Source organism: Rhinatrema bivittatum, chromosome 15 (genome assembly GCF_901001135.1).
Source record: "Rhinatrema bivittatum chromosome 15, aRhiBiv1.1, whole genome shotgun sequence".
NCBI lineage: Eukaryota > Metazoa > Chordata > Amphibia > Gymnophiona > Rhinatrematidae > Rhinatrema > Rhinatrema bivittatum.
Genome location: NC_042629.1, coordinates 33410745 through 33431210, shown reverse-complemented (window position 1 = coordinate 33431210; position 20466 = coordinate 33410745). Strand labels below are relative to the sequence as shown.

The 20466-nt window shown below is 43.3% G+C and overlaps 1 protein-coding gene across 3 annotated transcripts in view; it reads left to right on the top strand.

Moving 5' to 3' along the window:
• GET1 (guided entry of tail-anchored proteins factor 1) overlaps window positions 1–20466 on the top strand; it is an 86334-nt gene that overhangs the window by 47040 nt on the left and 18828 nt on the right. The window contains exons 4-5 of one of the 3 annotated variants that reach the window (XR_003852809.1): window positions 1459–1620; window positions 2179–3242. The exons of 1 other annotated variant lie outside the window; for it this stretch is intronic. Coding sequence is in view for 1 of the 2 variants with exons in the window: in XM_029578263.1 (XP_029434123.1) it covers window positions 3249–3344 (96 nt within the window). In the remaining variant the exon portion in view is untranslated. One more of the 3 variants, XM_029578263.1, reaches the window with a different exon arrangement.

Below are 20466 nucleotides of genomic sequence, written 5' to 3'. Positions count from 1 at the left end.
GATTATGAAGTTCTTTGTTGAATGCAACAGTGAGTTCATCGATAGAACATAATTTGCGGATCTGTATAGTTTTAGGTTCTGTGATTTGGGGTGAGGTGGTTCGTTTAAGGGTGAGGGTAGTGTGCAGGAGGTGGTGATCTGACCATGGAACAGCTGTGCTGATAGGGTCACTGGAGATGATGGGTTTGTTAATGAAAATCAGATCTAGAGTATGACCATTTTCATGAGTAGGGTCAGTGACGATCTGTGTGAAACCAATAGCTTTAAGGGATGATAGGTTTCACAGGCATTTGATAGTGGGAGGGGGTCTACATGTATATTGAAATCTAAGATGATGGCAGGTTTGTCAATTTCAATGTTCTGGGTGACAAATTCAATTATGGGAGAAGGAGTTTTTGTAAAAATGCCAGGGGGAATATATACTAGACAGATCTGCAGGTGAGGAGATTTAAATAACCCAATCTCAAATTTTGGGGCAATTTGCACAGGATGTGAAGTTAACTGCAATTCTTTTTTTGCAGCGAGTAGTAAACCACCTCCTTTTTTCTTAGGTCTTGGGATTGAGTAGATGTCATAAGTTTCATTTGGTAATTAAGTAGGACGGTATCAGTTTCCTTTAACCAGGTCTCAGTTATGGGGCAAATCTGGCTTATCAATGTGTATATCATGAAGTATATTGGTTTTTTTTGTGATAGATTGCGCATTAAACAGCATGATATCTAGAGTCGTGAGACCTAAGAATTGTGTGATTGCTGTGAGCATGATTGGGATGAGGTGTCTGTTCATTTGTTGAGGTTTCATGAGTGTATCTGTGTATGGCCGATTAGTTATATTTGAGTATGGGAAAGGGGTTATTTAGCATATTGCAAGTAATGCACTGAGATGTTTAAAGATACGGAGAGTTAATAGGAATGGTATAGGTGAAGATGGGGAGGGGGATGTATGAAAGAAGATTTAGGGTAAGGAGGAAAATAGGCTATTTGTTAGGAACGTAGAGGGGCAACGCTAAGGGGCACGACAAGGGGCAGGCTCCTTTGTCACGCTCCTTAGGCAGGCGACGCCTGTGTGAGATTTAAAAGCAGATTCTTTTAGCTTCTGTGACGTATTCCAGCTGGGGGAGGGGTTAGCAACCACGAGGTGGAGGAGGAGGAGAGGGTCCGAGCTGAGCACAGGGGAAATCTCAATCCAAGCCCTGGATCCTGGCTTGGAGAGCAGTTCAAACAAGCAGAAATGTAGCTACCTGCGGTGAGAGAAGATTTAAAAGAATTATTAGTATTAGAAACACATGTCCTTCCTCTCACTAAAATAGAGATTGAACTGGGGTGATTACCTCTTCCTACCTTGAGGGAAGGATATAAGGGGCCTGTTTACTAAAGGTTTTCTCCCTTTCTGTGTCTACGACAAAATGCTATGTAAATGAGCGCCTAAATTTTTTTCCACTCATCTCACCTTTTTCAGGACCAAAAGTGTGGTGTTGGAGGACAAACCATGAACATATTCCAAAAAAATAAAATCAAATCTGATTGGATAAGTCTTCCCCCTCCCCCGACTCCCTTTCCCTGAGTTAATCCTTGGTGAAATCACTTTTTGTCAGCAGTTACAACTGTAGGTCTCCACCAGGTGGGTTCACCTACATTTCCTGGTATTCGACCATTTTTCTTTAGAAGACTATTCAAACTGTCACGTTGTGTGGGGCCTATGGATGGACAGCAATTTTCATGTCTTGCCACAAAGTTTCAGCTGGGTTGAGGTCAGCACTATGGGCCACCCCAGGACCTTTTTGTTCCTTAACCACTTCCGTGTAGCTTTGACTAGGTGCTTTGGGTCTTTGGTACGGAAGTTCACTTTTCATCATAGTTTCAGCTTTCTTGTAAACGGCAGTAAGTTTTGTTTTTTTTTTTTCTTCTCAAGGTCATTTCTGGACTTTTCTCCATTCATTGTCCTTTCTATCCTGTTGTATCCAAGTCACTGCCAGTGAGAAACTTCCCCATGATATTGCCACCACCATGCTTAATAGTAGGGCTGCTGTTCTCTGACTGATGATCTGTGTTTGTGCCAAACATGACTTTGCATTCAAGCCAAAAAAAAATATATTTTTTTAAAGTTTAGTCAGACCACAAAACCTTTGACCTTATGGCTACAGTATCCATTGAGCTTTTTTTTTTTTTTTTTTTTTAGACTTCAAATGGGATTGAAGGTTGGCTTTCCTGAGCAATGGCTTCCTTTTTGCATAAAGGCAGATTTATGGCGTGCTTGGGATATTGTCACATGCACATGTTGACCAGTCTTTAACAACTGCTTCTAAACAGTCCCAGAGGACCATTGGTGCCGTGTCTGCTATATCATGTTCCATATAATCTGTAATTGCTATTTGTATTTGTTGACAGAATTCTTTATCCTGCAACAATGCATCATTAAACTTCCAAAATTGGTGTCCCTTTTCATTTGCCAAGCCCAGGACATCCCACCAAACAAGGGCATGGTTGGACCAAGTAATAGATCCTAGATCCTATCTCCACCCCCTTTGTTTTAGAAGCTAACAATTTATCTACCAAAAACCAATCATTGTATACACATTAAGTGGCTTAGAGTAAAAGAATAGTTTCTGGTAGACTAGTTCGGTGCCTGCCAGACATCAACTAGCTATTACTATTCTGGCTAATATGGACAAAAAACAGCCACATCTCCTGATACTTTTAGATCTCTCTGCAGCCTTTGACACTGTCAACCACTCATCTCTATTAACAGGTCTGGCAGACATAGGCATTAAGGGTACAGTGCTTAGCTGGTTCAAGTCCTTCCTGGCAAATAGACATTTTAAGGTAAAAATTAACAACAAAGAATCTCATCTGGTCCCATCCAACCAGGGGGTCCCTCAAGGTTCCTCACTCTCCCCAACCCTTTTTAATATTTACCTCTTACCTCTCTGTCGACTACTTGCTAAACTAAATCTAACCCATTACCTTTACGCGGAAGACATCCAAATACTCATCCCAATCACCGAATCTATACACAAAACCCTGATTCATTGGAACAATTGTTTGCAACAAATCAATCATCTTCTTTTTTTTTTTTGCAATTGGTATTTTATTAAAAGTTGAAAACATGAACATTAAGCAAGCAGAATAACTGGAATACAGCTTAAAGAAGAATACAACTCAGAGTACAAAGAGCAATGAAATATCCGCTGCCAAAACCAGCAGGCATGTTGCACTCTAAATGAGCTAAGTAAGGTTTTATTTTTTCAGCTCCACCCCCCCTCCCCCCCCCCTTTCCAGGTACATACACAGGATCAACATGTGAGGCAAAGAGAGAACTGTATTGGCTGCAATAAAGAGGTATAAAATCGAAATAAACGGTGTCAGATTTTTTATTTGTTGTTTGTCCACCTTCAGAAGTGTGTCGGTAGATCATCCTACCTTTAAGTACTGGGCTAAGGTGTCCCACCGCTGTTAGGCCGTCCCCTGAGTAGGACCCTTCTGAGTACGTAGCCATTGGGTCAGGGGGTGCCATATAGCTGAAAAGGGTTTCAAGGTGTCATTTTTAACCGCAGTGAGGTACGACAAATGATACTGGCTATGTAACCTGTGCAGGACCTCTGCCCTGGATGGGATGTCCGGAGATTTCCACACCTTAGCTAATGTAGCCCGAGCAGCAATATATACTTGTGTAAGGAATTTATGAGTATGCTTAGGGTAGTCCTCAGAGGGCTCATGTAATAAAACACCCCGTATACTAGGAGTCCGGAATCCCGGCACCACAGACTCAAGCCATTCAAAAAGTTGTTGCCAAAATAAGCGTACTTTTGGGCAATGCCACCAAATATGAGTATAATTAGCAACAAGGCCGCAGCCGCGCCAGCATAAATTAGAGATGGCAGGCATCATCCTATGAAGTTTCTCAGGGGTCCAGTGCCATCGATACAACACTTTGTAGCAGTGTTCTTGTATAGAAGCAGCAATAGACACCTTAGAAAACTGCAGGAAGATGAGATCCCAATCATCCTTTGATATATCTTCCCCTAGGTCTTTGCTCCAGGCCAGAAGGTGTTTGGCCGAATAAGGGGAGTGATTATTGAGTAGCTTATAAATTTTAGAAAGGACTCCCCTCATTTTGTCTGCATGTTCACAATAGGACTCAAAGAGAGTTTTATGGGGATGGATCTTTTTGGCAGATAATAATGGCTGAAGAAAGTGACGGACCTGGGCATATGCCAACACTTGTCCTAGGCCAAGCGCCCCTGGTCTAGATAAAGCCTCCAGGCTCCGCACAGACATATCCATTAGGCATTGGCCAAACGTAGAGAGCCCTTGTTTGTCCCAAGATACCAACTGGGGATTTTCTGTGCCCCCCTGAAAAAGGTTATTGGAAAAAAGGCGAGAAGACTGAAAATATTCAGAAGGGCCCACTAGTTTAGGCTTCCAAATCTTCCACACTCTAAGTGTGGTAGTAAGAGCTAGAGGTAGTCTGGCCATGGGCAGCCAGGTGCATTTAGGCTGCCATGCGAGCGCCTGAAGAGGCATAGGCCCTATTTGCCTTTGTTCCAATTGAACCCATTGTTTGGCGTCCTCCTTACGATAAAAATCTACTAAAAAGCGAAGCTGTGCTGCTGCGTAATACCAGGTAAGGTTCGGTGCTCCCAAGCCCCCTGCCCTTTTGGGTAAATATAAAACAGTTCGAGCTACCCGGGGCGGCCGTTTTCTCCAAATAAAGCTGTAAATTTTAGTCTGCCAGCGTTTCAGCAATGCAGTGGGGAGAAAAATAGGTATGGTAGAGAAAAAATATAGGAGGCGTGGGAGAATTACCATTTTAACGATGGCCAGTCTGCCCAGCCATGAGAATGAATCCCTATACCACGTAAGCAGATCCCTGTCAATCTTCTTCCAGAGAGAGTCATAATTAAGGGATTGTAATTGGGAAGTGTGGGATCCAATGCGTACCCCCAGGTATTTAATAGAGGATTGTGCCCATCTAAAGGAAAAACGTTGTTTAATATCCAGGACCTCTTGGGAAGACAAAGTGAGGTTCAAGAGCTCTGACTTCTCTAAATTCACGGTGAAGCCAGAGACTTTATGAAACCGATCCAGCGCATCGGCAACCCCCTGTAGGGATGTGGCAGGATTAGTTAATGTAAAAAGGATATCGTCCGCAAATAGGGACAATTTAAAATGTAAGTTAGGAAGGCGGACGCCAGTAATATTAGCCGTCTGTCGGATAGTCCAAGCCAAGGGCTCCAAAAAAAGTGCAAAAAGCATGGGTGACAACGGGCATCCCTGGCGTGTCCCTCTCTGGATGTTGAGTAACGGCCCATACCCTCCATTCACCTTGACTCTAGCCTGTGGCTGCATATACAATTTCTTGATCCAAGTTTGAAAAAATTCGCCAAAGTTCATGGCGTCCAGCACTTTAAAGAGAAAGGGCCAATGAACTAAATCAAAGGCCTTCTCCGCGTCAATGGCCAACAGCGCGGCAGGGAGCTTATGATGGTGTACCCAATCAATCAGATCAACCACTTTCCTGATATTGTCACTAGCCATACGGGATGGAATAAAGCCCACCTGATCATTATGCACTAAAGAAGGGAGGATACCCTTTAAACGTTCCGCCAAGATGCGGGCCAGAAGTTTCAAATCCAAATTTATAAGTGAAATTGGGCGGTATGACCCACAGTGAATAGGGTCCCGGCCTGGCTTGGCAAGTACTGTAATACCCGCAACATTGGCATTATGTGCCAGCCGCCCAGTAGTCCGCAAAGAGTTAAACATTTCAGTAAGGGGGGCAGCCACCACATGAGAAAGCTTTTTATAATAACATCCAGTCAGACCATCAAGGCCCGGAGACTTCCCGGGTTTTAGGGCCTTTATGGCTTGTTGAACCTCCTCAAGAAGTATGGGGGAATCAAGATACGTCTGTTGCTCGACAGTGATAGTCGGCAGAGGAAGATCCTCCAGATACCCCGCTATATCAGTGTTGACTATGGAAGTATCCTCGCTATACAGTTGCCCATAAAAATCAGTAAAACATTTCCGTATCCCTTCAGAGGACGTAACCAATAATCCCCCGCTATCCCTAATTTTGGCTATATTATTTTGGGTAAAAACCTCCTTTAAGCGGCGGGCTAGGAAACGGCCCGCCTTGTTACTCCCTTCGAAGTATTGCTGCTTTACAATGTCCAATTGAAAAGCAATTTTTTCAGCATCAAGTGTCCTAAGTGCAGCACGGATGCCCTCCATACGCCTGAGGGATCGAGGGCACTGTGTTTGCATATGCCTCTGAGACAGCTGCGCCAGCTCGGAGGTTAAGGTTCGCCTTTGCGTCTCCTTTTCCCTTTTGCAAAAAGAGGCCCGGGATATGAGTATGCCCCGTGCAACTGCCTTGGAGCAGTCCCATATCGTCGGTCCAGGGGTACAATCAGCAGTATGTCGGTGAAAAAACTCAGTAAGTTGGGCACCCAAGTGGGCCACAAAAGAGGGATCCCTGAGCAGGCTCTCATTCAAGCGCCAAAATTTTTGGCCCGGGTCTTGATGGGAGAATTGCACTTTAATCCACACTGGGGCATGATCCGACCAGACTATGGGTTCTATACCAGCATCAAGCACCCAGTTCTGTGACTGCTTATCTACCAGGAAATAATCTATCCGGGAATAAAGCTGGTGAGTTTGTGAAAAATAACTATAACAACGAGAATGAGGATTTCTCGACCTCCAGACATCTCCCAACTGCCAGTGGGATATTAAGGTGTAGAGGCGCTTCCGTATTTTGTGAGGCACTGTAGATGTCTGTGCGGAATTATCTAAAGAAGGGCTATGGGTCACATTAAAATCCCCCCCCACAATGAGTGCTCCTTCAGCGTGCCTATTCAGCACTTCCTCTATCATATGAAAGAAGAGATCCTGACCTGTATTAGGTGCGTATAGGCTAACCAAAGTAGCAATCTGTTGTCCCACCCTCAATTTAAGCAAAACATATCGCCCCAGAGGATCGCGCACAACCTCTAATACCTCATGGACTAGATCACGGGCAATCAGTATACCTACCCCCGCATATTTGGAATCTTTTGTGCTAGCAGCCAGATACTTATGGGGGTAGTGAGGTGACGACAATACCCGTTCGTGGCGCTTCTTTAAATGTGTCTCCTGGAGTAGCGCAATGGAAACATGATGATTCTGCAGCTCTTGGTAAAGGAGAAATCGTTTACGGTAGTGGTTGAGACCCTTGACATTAATGGACATAATACACTCGCCAGTACCCACACTGGTGGAGGATGTAGGTTGTTTAGCCATGATTAAATAGTGTCCCCCTAATAACTAATAACAAGCCAAACAGCACAGTGGTAACCTGTATAGTCCCCGGAAAGGCTAATCCCCATATCATCCCTAATACCAACATCACCCGTTGCAACTCGTGGGTGAGTATACTCCCCTCCTGGGAGTCACTCCCTGCCAACAAGACCCATACTCCCCCACCCCCCTCCCGTTAGTAGTATAACAATAAACCCCGCAATAGATGTGTAAGTAGAACAAGAAACAGTCTCACGATGTGAAAAAATCCAGCCGTTCCTCTCCGTACCCCCCAAGCACACACAGGGAACAACTGCGTGTGGAAAACAACTTGGGGAATCCTGAAGCAGTAGTGACGGATTAGAGTCTCTGTGACCGCGGCCGTAGCTCAAACTCCCTCCAGACTCCCTCCAGACTTGAAATCAGCCTTGATCGGACAAAGCAGTGCGGGAATCCTCAGAATGGCGACGAAGGCGTCGTCCTCCCTTCCCCGCCCTGCGCCATTTCGGATGATCATCCATCTTCAGGTTTCGTGTGGGTTTCTTCGGTGCCACTATATTAGGTTGATGTCCGGCCTTGTTCAGGGCACCCAGAGCCTCCGTAAGTGTTTTGACACGATAGCTCACGCCGTTGATCGCGAAGTGAAGTCCAAAAGGGAAAGTCCAGCGATAGCGTATAGTCTCTGCCCGAAGATAGGCGGTAATTTCTTTCAGCTCAAAACGTTTGCGGAGAGTGGAAGGGGCCAAGTCTTGAAACAGGGATATGGAATGTCCTTCCCAAGACCATGCCTGTTTTTTGCTGGCGGCATCCATTATTTGACCTTTTTGTAGAAAGCTATGGCAGCACAGAATAATATCACGCGGCCTCGAGTCTGCTCTGGGCCCCAAGGCCCTATGCGCCCTTTCTAGGCGGATGGGGTCACTCTGAGTCCCCGGCTCCTGATCTCCCGCTTCTGTAGTGTGGTGTAAAATAAATGTACAGATGGTAGTGGCAGTGCGCATAACATCCGTATAGTCAGAGGATTCAGGGACTCCCCTGATTCTAATATTGCAGCGTCTAGAGCGATTTTCTAAATCTTCTAGTTTTTCCTGTAGGGTGCCAATTTCTTCTTCCATGTGAGAGTGTTGCAGCGCTACTGTGTTTAAGGAAACTCCGTGCGCATCTACTCTGGTTTCAAGCTCATCCACCCTAAGACCTAAGCCTGCAATGTCTTCTCGTATGTCTGCCATTGAGGCCATCAGCTCTTGCTTATGAGCTTTTAAATCAGCCCTAAATTCCACGAACCAGCCACGAATGTCATTTTTAAGTTGGGCTGTTGTCTCCGCCCATTCCGCGCTTTCCCCAGCCGGAGGATCAGATACCTGTGCCGTCGGGTCGTTCGCGGGGGCCGCGGCCTGTTCCGGCCCTGCCTCGTGGTCGCTGCCGAGATCGGGAGGAAGCTTGCTGAAGTGAAACTGCTTCAGGTCCACAGCTTTCTTCCGCGCCGCCATTCCAGCCTGTGCACAATCGCTTAAAATAACCAGTGCACCGTGGGCGCCGCGGCGGAGCTAGAGAAAAACGGGGTTTTTTTAATGTAAAAGCTGCGTCGGGAGCGGAGCGAGTTCTCTATGCGGCCATCTTGTTTGCCGGCGGAAGAGCGCCCCCCAATCAATCATCTTCTTGCTAGTCTTAATCTTATTCTCAACAACAACAAAACTGAGATCCTAATTATCAATCAGGACATCAACAACAAGTTGCTAAACCCAGCTAACCCACTCACTGCAACCATTCCTTTACTAAATAATTCACCACAGGTACGAGACCTAGGCGTCATTCTTGACGATCAGCTTAACCTTAAAAAATTTGTTAGCACCACCACTAAAGACTGTTTCTACAAGCTACAAGTCCTGAGAAAGTTGAAACCTCTCCTTCATTTCAATGATTTCCGGTTGGTCCTTCAAGCCATTATACTAACAAAAATCGACTATTGCAATTCGCTTCTCTTCGGCCTCCCAATCTCATCCTTCAAACCCCTCCAAATGTTACAAAACTCTGCAGCTAGAATTCTTACAAATACGAATAAAAGAGATCACATCACCCCCATTCTCAAACTCCTCCATTGGCTTCCAATTAAGCAAAGGATTCTTTATAAAGTGCTCACAGTAATTCACAAATCAATTCATAATATATCCCCACTTCAGTTAAGCTCCCAACTACGTCATCACTCTTCAGCTAGACCCATCAGAGGAGCTTACAAAGGCACTCTACATGTTCCCTCAACAAAATCCTCGCTCCAGAAACGTACCATATCTACTGCTGGCCCCATTCAATGGAACGCGCTCCCGCCAGATATCCGTCTAGAGTTTTGCCACTCCACATTCAAAAAGAAACTGAAAACCTGGCTCTTTAAACAAGCCTTTACAGGACCATAAGTACTTTTTTTTTTCCCCCTTCAACCAGCAAGAGTTCCTCATCATATCATTCTCCAGGATCTACCTGACTCTATATCCATTCTCTTGCTGCAGATCTTACATGACATCTACTGTTTTGCTTTTATCTTTTTGTTTTTTGTTCTTATTTATACTGTTCTATGAGTTTTGTTAGCTAATTTGTTTACATTACAATGTTCATTTTGATCTAGTTTACCCTTTTCCAAGTTCCACAACCTTGTTCTATGTAATGCCTATTGGCAAAATTTATGTTCAGTTTCAATGTAAACCGATGTGATTTGTATTTCATACAGGAACACCGGTATATAAAAATCTAAAAATAAATAAATAAATAGCTGCCATTTATCCATTGTCTTGTTCTATGAGATTTGGAGGCCTCACTCTACCCAGAGCAAAATGTCCATCCACATCTTTCTGCACTTTTTCCACTTGTACCATTATTTCCCCAAAATAAGTCCCCACTCCCCCATATCTATTCCTGGTTGTACTAGAGGCCAAAAATGTGTGGGTACTGCCAAGACATTAGCGCACTCTCATCTCTTTTACGCAAATGAGACTCCTGCAGAAAACTATGGAAGCCTTCTGTGAAGCTAATTCCTGGAATAACTTTTGTCTCTTAAAAGGGGAATTCAATCCTTTTATCATTTATAGATACAAACTGAATTGCTAACATCTATGATATAATAAAACCAAGCCCTCCCCTCTTCCTTTCCAGTCACATTCTTCCATTCCACCTCCCTGTCCATGAATCATAAAACCAAATCTTTCTCCATCGAAACATCCATCTCCTTCTCTCATTCATTCCAATAGTTTCTGCTATAGAACGTTGCCTGGGTGACTCCACAATAATCATCCCCTCCAAACCTTCCTAACTGCCACCAAACTAGCAGATCTTCCCCTTTCATTGGAATGAGTGTCCCAAGATGCTCCCCGCCCAGCCTCCAACCCCCCCCCCCCTCACAAAGCTCTTAAAACTTTACATAAGAACATTAAAAAATTGCCATACTGGGTCAGATCAAGGGTCCGTCAAGCCCAGCATCCTGTTTCCAACAGTGGCCAAACCAGGCTACAAGTACCTGGCAAGAACCCAAACACTAAGAAGATCCCATGCTACTGATGCAATTAATAGCAGTGGCTATTCCTTAAGTCAACTTGATTAATAGCAGTTAATGGACTTCTCCTCCATGAACTTATCCAAACCTTTTTTTTTAAACCGAGCTGCACTAACCACATCCTCTGGCAACAAATTCCAGAGTTTAATTGTACGTTGAGTGAAAGAATTTTCTCTGATTAGTTTTAAATGTGCTACATGCTAACTTCATGGAGTGCCCCCTACTCCTATCATTCAAAAGATAAATAACTGATTCACACTTACCCATTCTAGAACTCTCATGATTTTAAACACCTCTATCATATCCCCCCTCAACAGTCTCTTCTCCAAGCTGAAGGGCCCTAACCTTTTTAAAGCCTTTCTTCATAGGGGAGATGTTCCAGCCCCTTTATCATCTTGGTCGCCCTTCTCTGTACCTTCTCCATCACAACTATATCTCTCTTTGAGATGCGGCGACCAGAATTGTACACAGTATTCAAGGTGTGGTCTCACCATGGAGCGATTTATAGAGACATTATGACATTTTCCGTTTTAACCATTCCCTTCTTAATTCCTAACATTCTGTTTGCTTTTTTGACTGTTGCAGCACACTGAACCGACAATTTCAATTACTATCCACTATGACGCCTAGATCTTTTTCCTGGGTGGTAGCTCCTAAAATGTAACCTAACATCATGTAACTACAGCATGGATTATTTTTCCCTATATGTATCACCTTGCACTTGTCCACATTAAAATATCTGCCATTTAGATGCCCAGTCTTGCAAGGTCCTCCTGCAATTTATCACGATCCACTTGTGATGTAACTACTCTGAATAATTTTGTATTTTCTACAAATTAGATTTCTTCACTCATCTTATTCCTTTCCAGATCATTTATAAATATATTGAAAAGCACTGGTCCAAGTACAGATCCCTGCGTATTCCACGATTTACCCTTTTCCACTGAGAAAATTGACCATTTAATCCTACTGTTTCCTGTCTTTTTAGCCAGTTTGTAATCCACGAAAAGGATATCTACTCCTATCCCATGACTTTTTAGCTTCCTTAGAAGCATCTCATGAGGGAGTTTGTCAGACGCCTTCTGAAAATCCAAATACACTACATCTACTAGTTCACTTTTATCTACATGTTTATTAACCCCTTAAAAAAAAAAAAAAATGAAGCTGGCCACCCTCCAGTCTTCAGGTACAATGAATGATTTTAAAGATAGGTTAAAAATTTTAACTAATACATCTGAAATTTCATTTTTTAGTTCCTTCAGAACCCTGGGGTGCATTCCATCTGGTCCAGGTGATTTGCTGCTCTTTAGTTTGTTAATCTGGCCTACTACAGCTTCCAGGTTCACAGTGATTTGGTTCATTTCATCTGAATCATCACCCTTAAATTATCTCCGGAACCAGTATCTCTCAAACGAACATCCTCATTAGTAAACATGGAAGCAAAGAATTCATTTAATCTTTCTGCAATGGCCTTATCTTCCCTAAGAGCTCCTTTAACCCCTCTGTCATCTAAATGTCCAACTCCCTCACAGGTTTCCTGCTTTGGATATATTTAAAGGGTTTTTTTATTATGAATTTTTGCCTCTACGGCCAACTTCATTTCAAATTCTCTCTTAGCCTGTCATCAATGTTTTCCACTTAACTTGATAATGCTTATGCTTTTTTCCTATTTTCTTCAGATGGATCCTTCTTCCAATTTTTGAAGGATGTGTTTTGACTAAAATAGCTTCTTTCACCTCTCCTTTTAACCATGCCAGTAATTGTTTTGCCTTCCTCCCACCTTTCTTAATGCATGGAATACATCTGGACTGCACGTCTAAGATTGTATTTTTAAACAGTGTCCACGCCTGTTGTACACTTTAACCTTTGCAGCTGCACCTTTCAGTTTTTTCTAACTATTTTCCTCATTTTATCAGTTTCCCTTTTGAAAATTGTGTTTAAAGCTGTAAGTTTTGCATATTGTCCCCCTTCCAGTCATTAGTTCAAATTTGATCATGTTATGATCACTATTGCCAAGTGGCCCCACCACTGTTACCTCTGTCACCAAATCCTGCATTCCATCAGCTATTAAATCCTAAAATCGCTCCCTCTCTCATTGGTTCCTGAACCAATTGCTCCAGAAATTTTATGTCTCTAGCATGTCCTGATGTTACATTTACCCAGTCAATATTGGGGTAATTGAGATCTCCCATTATTACTGCACTACCAAATTGGTTAGCTTCCCTGATTTGTCTTAGCATTTCATCATCGGTCTGATCATTTTGGCCAGGTGGATGGTAGTATACTCCTATCACTATACTCTTACCCAATACACATGGGATTTCTACCTATATAGATTCTACTGAGCATTTAGTCTCTTGTAGTGCTATACCCCCACCAAGTTGATCCTATCATTGTGGGATAATTTGAACCCTGATATAGCACTGTCTCTGGTTATCCTCCTTCCCCCCAGGTATCTGAGATTCCAATTAATTATATCTCATTCACTGCTGTACATTCTAACTCTCCCATCTTCTTAGACTTCTGGCATTGACATACAGACATTCCAAAGTGTGTTTTGTTTGTATTAACAACCTTCTTTTCAGTTGTTATGGATGATTTGGAATTCTTTAGCTTAGGTGATTCTTTACTTATAGGCACATAGGCTACTTTTGCGTTTATTGGAACCTCTCTTTTGGGATTCCCTAACACTCTCCTGTTTCATTAGTATCCTTCAAAGATACATTCCTCCGAACCATGAACTGTTGAGTGACTGTCAGCTTTCCCCTCTTTTCTAGTTTAAAAGCTGCTGTTTCTCCTTTTTGAAAGTTAGCACCAGCAGCCTGGTTCCATTTTGTTTAAGGTGGAGCCCGTCCTTTCGGGAAAAATCTCCCCTATCCCGAAAAGGTTGTCCAGATTAATAACATTCTTAAGCAAGTACATATCTCAAAATGCTAAGGCACATAAATCATGGGCCTTCAAATCAAGCACGAGTACAATATGCAAACATAACAGTGCATGCAACAGTGAAACATCTAAGAAGCAATCTGATCATACTCCGCACGTCGAACAGCCAGCTTATAAATGAATATAGGATAATCTCTCTTCCCCCCCCCCCCCCCCCCCCCCCCCCAATCTCAAGTCAGAGCTGAGTGTTGAGGCATGGACTCCTCAGAATTTTATTGCAATCTGTGGCCTCCTTTTCCCACTCTCTGCCACTTCGGCCTCCTCTGCTTCATAAGGCCTGCACATGGCTGTCTCATTGGAACGTGATGCTAACTACCTGTAAAATGACCAGTGCCTCAGATTTAGTAATCATCCTGGACATGACTCCACTGATTGTGAATGCCAGCAATACTGTATGTTCTCTTTGCGTAGCAGAATAGTCACCATTTGCAGTTCCCTGCCCTTCCAAAGTGTGGTTGAGAGATCATTATAAATGGTGATATTATCATCCCAGGAGACCAGGCCCATTTTGTGAGCTAAGTTCATAATTTTCTTCAGTAAATAGCCGTGAAAACACAAAACATCTCAGGACATTGAGAGGAGCGTCCCCCAAAAGCCATGTGTGCGCTTTTCATATATGATCTCTGGCATCTCTTGTTTCTTTCCTGCCTCCCCACTTTCCTTTAGGGCAACCTGGCATCTCTTCTGCACAACTGAGGCATTCTCATAAGCCTCCATTACAGGCAAGCCCTGGATTCTTAAATTCGAGCACCTTGCTCTATTTTCTAGGTCTTCAAGCTTACTGGCCAAGTCCTCATTAATTTGCTGTAACTTAGACATAGATTTTTCCATCTGCATCCCATGTGTGGCCTGCTCTTCCACCATGACCTCCACTCTCCTTGTGTAATCTAACCGCTCCAATCGACTTTAGTGAGTGCATCCCTGGTGTCTGCCTCTGAAAGCACTTCCACTGCACCAAAGCCTGACTATCATTTCTCCTTCCGTCTGGGTCTGTCTTACGATTGAGGCATCAAAGGAAAACTACCTCAGATCAACTGGTTTACGGGCTGCCATTTCTAAATGCATTGGGCTGTCAGGTACAACAAAATCTGCTGTATCTGTTACCCTGCACTGGTAGTGAGAGGGTGTTGAGGAGCTTAGTGACTGTGTCCGTCTCGCTGAGATGACATCACTTCCTCTCACTTTTGGTTTATTTAAAAAAAAAAATAATAATAAAAGACAAGAACGAAGGTTTTGTTAATTTGTCTGTAGAGGTAATATTGACAAGATGAAGTCAGCCTAGAAGGGGTGACATCTGCAAGCCTGTTGCTCTGTCTCCATCTGCTAACCAATCCATCTGGACTGATCTGACTGGACTAAAATTAGCCTTGGTTCATCTAAAGAAATGGGAAGGAAAAGTATAGTAATTTGAATATTGAAAATCAATTGTCAACTTCTTTGCTACTGCAGATACCCACCAGGGATTAAACCCTTGGCCAATTTAGGGTCCCAACAAGCAATGGTCAGACCTCGTCTGCACATGGTCCTGTCCTGATCACATCCCACCCATCAACTATGTGTCTACTTGCTTCTAAGCAAGTACCCTGCCCACAAGCTGTTTCCTGATAGATTTTGGGAATGTTTTGACCTTATAACCCAGATCGCCCATTTCTCAGAGAGGCATTTGGACTACTCACCAAAAATCCTATGTAGTCTAAGATCTGGTTCACTGATCAGTATCTGATACAGTGCTAACCAAAAATGTTAAGGATAATAAATACAAAAAGATTAAAATTCTGCAAACAGCGTAAAAAATTGATTTTCATAGTAGTAAACATTAACTGATAAAGCTAGCATGGACTTGCCTGCATATCTAAACACTTCAGTTTTCTTATTGTCCATGCCAGACCAGTCCATTCAAGTGGGTTATATCCTGCCAGTAGATGGAGTCAGAAAAAAAGCTGAAAGCTGACTTCTCTCCCCCCAAAGGGAACTGATGCTGACTTCATCTCTTCAGTATTTCTGTCTCCAGCAGATAATAGAGCCTGTCTTTCCATAGGATAATGGTATAGGGATTATCTAATTCCTGGGTGAATGACCATGGAATAGTTTTGTGGTGGTGATTTGGAAACCAATTGGGTTGGCTTAGCTTTGACATAGGATACTGAAGAGATGAAGATGAAGACAGCACTAGACTCCCTTATAGGGGGTGTGAAATTTAACTTTGAGCTGTGTGTTTTGGTTTTTTCCCCCCCTCTGTCTCTATCTGGGACGTAACCCACTTGTCTGGACTGGTCTGGCAGGACTAAAAGAGAGGAAATTAATTTCATCTTTTCCCAGAACTTAATCCTGCTGGATTTGCAGCCAAACTTTCTGGGTAGCTATGTCATAATCAGCTGGGGAACGTTTTCCTTTCTTTCCTTTGAAAAGCATAATGCTTTTGTGAAAAAGAACACAATCTGCACAGCTCTATCAGTTGCTGTCACGGATAATGTTCCTCAGCCTTACTTCACTGATTTAGAGCAACAGGATATTAACCCTGTAGCTAGTGACTGTAGACGGCTGCATTGTTAAGTTAACTAGCAGGTGACTATGTAACATCTGTAAAGGAAAAGGGATTTTTGCAGGAGGCATGAATGTTCCTGGTTTAACATGTAAAGAACCCCTGTTTCATATCAGGAATACATTACCAAGTACATAATATTGGCCCAGAGAAGTTTTGCTGGCGAAGAAAATACATCTGTTTATAAATTGAGAAAATAAATTACTTAGGGGTAGATTAGTAAGTGCATTTTATCAAGGGAAAGCTTTTCCTGAGGACGGATTCTTTGGGAATTTGTTCTCCCAGAAGAAAATGAGGTTTCTTTCTGAGCTAAGAGAGGCATTATTTAAACGTCATAACTAAGAAGCAGCAGACCGGACAGTGAAAGTGTGTTTTGCCCTAGGCACAGGATGGGAGGTCCTCTACAGAAGGGGGAGGGAAGGGCATTGTAAAGTTATGGTATGTTACATAAAATAGGGGAAAATGTAGCTGGAAGCCAGTAAAGCTCCTTTTCCAGAGAGCAAGGTCCTCCTGTATTTCCCGGATTACCAGTTACTTACTTTTGAGCCAGCCTGCCAGCAGGTAACCCTGACTTTGCAGACAGTAATTACCAGATTAGTAAATTACCAAATGTATTGGCTGCTATATCCACAAACCTGGGTTTTTTTATGGCTTAGAATGTACATGATAAAGCTCTACTCATAGCCAAAGAAACCTAGCAATTTCTGCACTACATGTTTGTGGGTATCTTTTTTTTTTTTTTGTTTGTTTTTTAAACCTTGTGCTGGCTATGTGTACGCATCCCATCCTTGCTCGGTTTCACCACTACTGGCTTCCTTTCATTCAGGCCAATGCTATACCGTGCGCTGGCTGCAGTGCACAGCTTAACCCGCAATTGGACATGCATTTAGACACGCATCAATATTGCCCGTTACAAAATGGGGGTTAGAGCACGTAAAACGCCAGTCCTATCACACACCTAGGTAATGGCGCTCATCACATGCAAATGTATGTTGAGGCTATTATAGATTCCCCCTCCATGCAAAAAAAAAGTGCACCGGTGGTTGACGTTAAGTCTTGAGCCCAAAAAGTGTAGAGAAAAGTAGAAAATACTGCTTTTCTGTACTTTCTCTGACATATGATGGTGATATTAAGTCAGAGGAACTAAAAAAAAAAAAAAATTAGAAATGTCCCAAAAAGAAAATGCTGGCTGGCTGTGCACAGGTTAGGGAAATGGATGCTCTAAAATTAAGCATCTGTTTTCCTAAGTGGCTGACAACCACCTCTCCTGGGTGCACAATTTCCCCTAGCCCCTCCTTTTTTTTCCACGACAGCCCATTCGCATTTAGCATTGGGCACCCCAGAGAGGTGGATCAGCGTGTTAAGGGAGCGGGCACTCAGTCATGTGCACCCCTTTAACGCATGCTGATATTGCATCGTCCCGATGAGATTAAGACGACCTCTGAATACTTGGGGAAAGAGGAAATCTTTAATGCAGCAGTTCCTACACCTGTCTGGAGACCCTGCAGCCAGTTAGATATTCAGGACATCTACAATAAATCTCCAAACTAATGGCCAAGGGCAGGGGTGTTGAGAGCAATTAGTGGTAATGTGAGTGACAATGGGAAGGAGTGAATTGGTATAGGGTTGGGCTATTGAGATGGTTGAAGAGGTGATAATGTGAGTGGGTGAGAGAGAGGAACATGTGGTAATGTGTGAGGGCAACTATGTAAAAATCAAAATTGAAGAGCTTTTCTGTTGTGTACATAGTAGTGTATTTTTTGTTTCTTCATCTACAAGCAGGACTGAATCAGTCATGACACATGGGTGACTTCATCCGGCAGTGCCAAGCGGACCCTTGTCTTCTAGGTCATAAAGCTTTTGCTCTGAGCTTGTGTGGGAGTTGCTTCATGAACCCCTCAGTCTTTTTTTTTTTTTTTCTTCATCCAAGAGGTGTACCCTCTTCTTTTTATTATAGTTCTCAAACTTCTTTTGAAAATTTTTTTCAACTCTGTTGCCTTGCTGCCTCGGCAGCCCTCAAACACTTTTCAGTGCTATGTTTAAAAAAAAAAACCCAACAAAAAAACCCCCAAAACAAAGGTAAAGAAATGTGGCAAAAGATGCCTATCATTGTCATGATATGTTATCAGTGTCTTGGACCTAATGACTCACCTGACTCTTACCACTTTGGCAAGATATCACTGCAGATCCAGAGCCTGGAAGATGGAGGAATTACGAGGATAGTAAAAAGCTGCAGTCAGTCCTTCTACCGGAGCAGAGCCACCTGGGTGCCAAGCTAAGCAGGAGCTCCTCAAGCAGGGCTCCCCCCACTATGGAGCAGGCCTTGGGACCCTCCATCTTATCAGAAGTGGAGCAAGTTGTGAAAGTGCTGCCTCTGGCATTTGCTCGCAGGAACCACAAGGCTTGGTGCCAGCCTAAAGGAAAGAATTTCTCAGAGCCAGAAGTGCATTTGGTGCTGATGAAATGGCCCCGAGCCCTAGCACTGGCGATTCCATGAAGCCTCTGTTCATCAAGCTCCAGAGACACATTGACCCATCGAGCCTCTGTGCCGGTGATACTTCCCCACTTGATGTCTCTAACCCACCTCTACATGTGTGGACCCTCCATGCCCAAGGAGTCCAGATAATGCAACCCTTGATGACCCTGGTATATGTCTCGCAGAAAATGAAGGGCATTTCACTGGTGGCTGCACCTGAATGGTTTGGAAAGGGGAGACCCCCCCACTTTGTTTCCCAATTAGGTAACTTTAGCAACAGATTGTCCAGCAAGAGGTGGAGAGCACATACAGGTCCTTTCCCGACCCAGGGAACTTGATCATTGGCAGAACAGCTGTTTCAAATCAATCTGTTAAATCTTTGAGCAATCTGACATGCCTTGAGAGCTTTCTTGTATCTCCTTGGGGGGGGGGGGGGGGGGTGTATTCTTATACAAACAGACAGCCAAGTAGTCATGTTTTATGTTAACAAACAGTCCTCCGGATTATGGAACCTCTGTCAGGAGTCCATAAGGATTTGGGAGTGGGTTTGCAAGGATTTCTAACACTTTGACAAATCACCTCAGCAGTGTTATGTCCGCACAAGTGGTCCCTACATGACTTGGTAGCAGACTGGTCTTTGGAGACATCAGTTATTGACTTGTTCATGTTGGAGGAAAACAGAAAAGTGGAAAGATGTTGCTCCATTCTTCTAAGCAAACTCTGGTCCATTCCAGATGCGTTTTCTACTCTGCTAGAATGCAGATCTCATGTACATCTTTCCACCATTTCTGTTAATAGCTAGGACTGTACAGAAATTGCTCAAAGATTGGATTCATGCGATACTTGTGTGTGGTTCTCATACCTTACCCAGTTGTCAGTCAGCTCCCCTATTCCTCTAGGGATGGATTTGACCTTATTGATTTAAGAGGGCTGTCTTTATCATCCAAACCTCCTTTCTCAAATTGATAGAATGGATGTTGAGTGCTTTCTGATCATTTCCATATCCCTGCCCAAGGAAGTCAGACATGTTGGTATCTTCCAGGAAGCATTCAACCAGAAGGGCTTACAGTGTTTTTCATCCTGGTGTCGTCAGAGCTCCCTGAATCTGTTCATTTGTGAAGCATGGGACCTGCTTTGGTACTTTTATTCTTTCCCCCTCAGGTCTCAGTATACTTTTGTCAAGGTGCATCTCACTGCAGTAACAGCCTACCGTTTTCAAGTGGAGAGAGAACTAACATTCACTTTAGTGTCAGACTTCATGAAAAGCTTATGGCATATAAAATCTCCAGTAGCCAAGCCACCATTTCCTTGGGATTTGTGTGGTGCTGGCACAGTTTATGAAACCCCCCTTTGAACTGTTTGGAGTTTGTTTCTTTAAAATTTCTCACATGGAAAGTGGTGTTCCTTGTTGCAATCACATCGGTTCTAAATCAGACTGTTGTAGCCATTTACTTGAAAAGCTTTATCTGGCTCATCTGGGACATGTGCAAAGCTGCAGTTTGGTTATCTGTTCACACCTCCACATTCTCCTACTGTCTGGACAATCTCTCAAGGAATAATAGTAAATTTGGACAAGCAGTTTTGTGCCTTCTGATCACTCAATAGTCTATTCTCCATGGTGAAGTCTGGGTTGCTTTTTCAGTTAGTGCTCTGCTACAACACTCGGCTTGTCATGTCACAT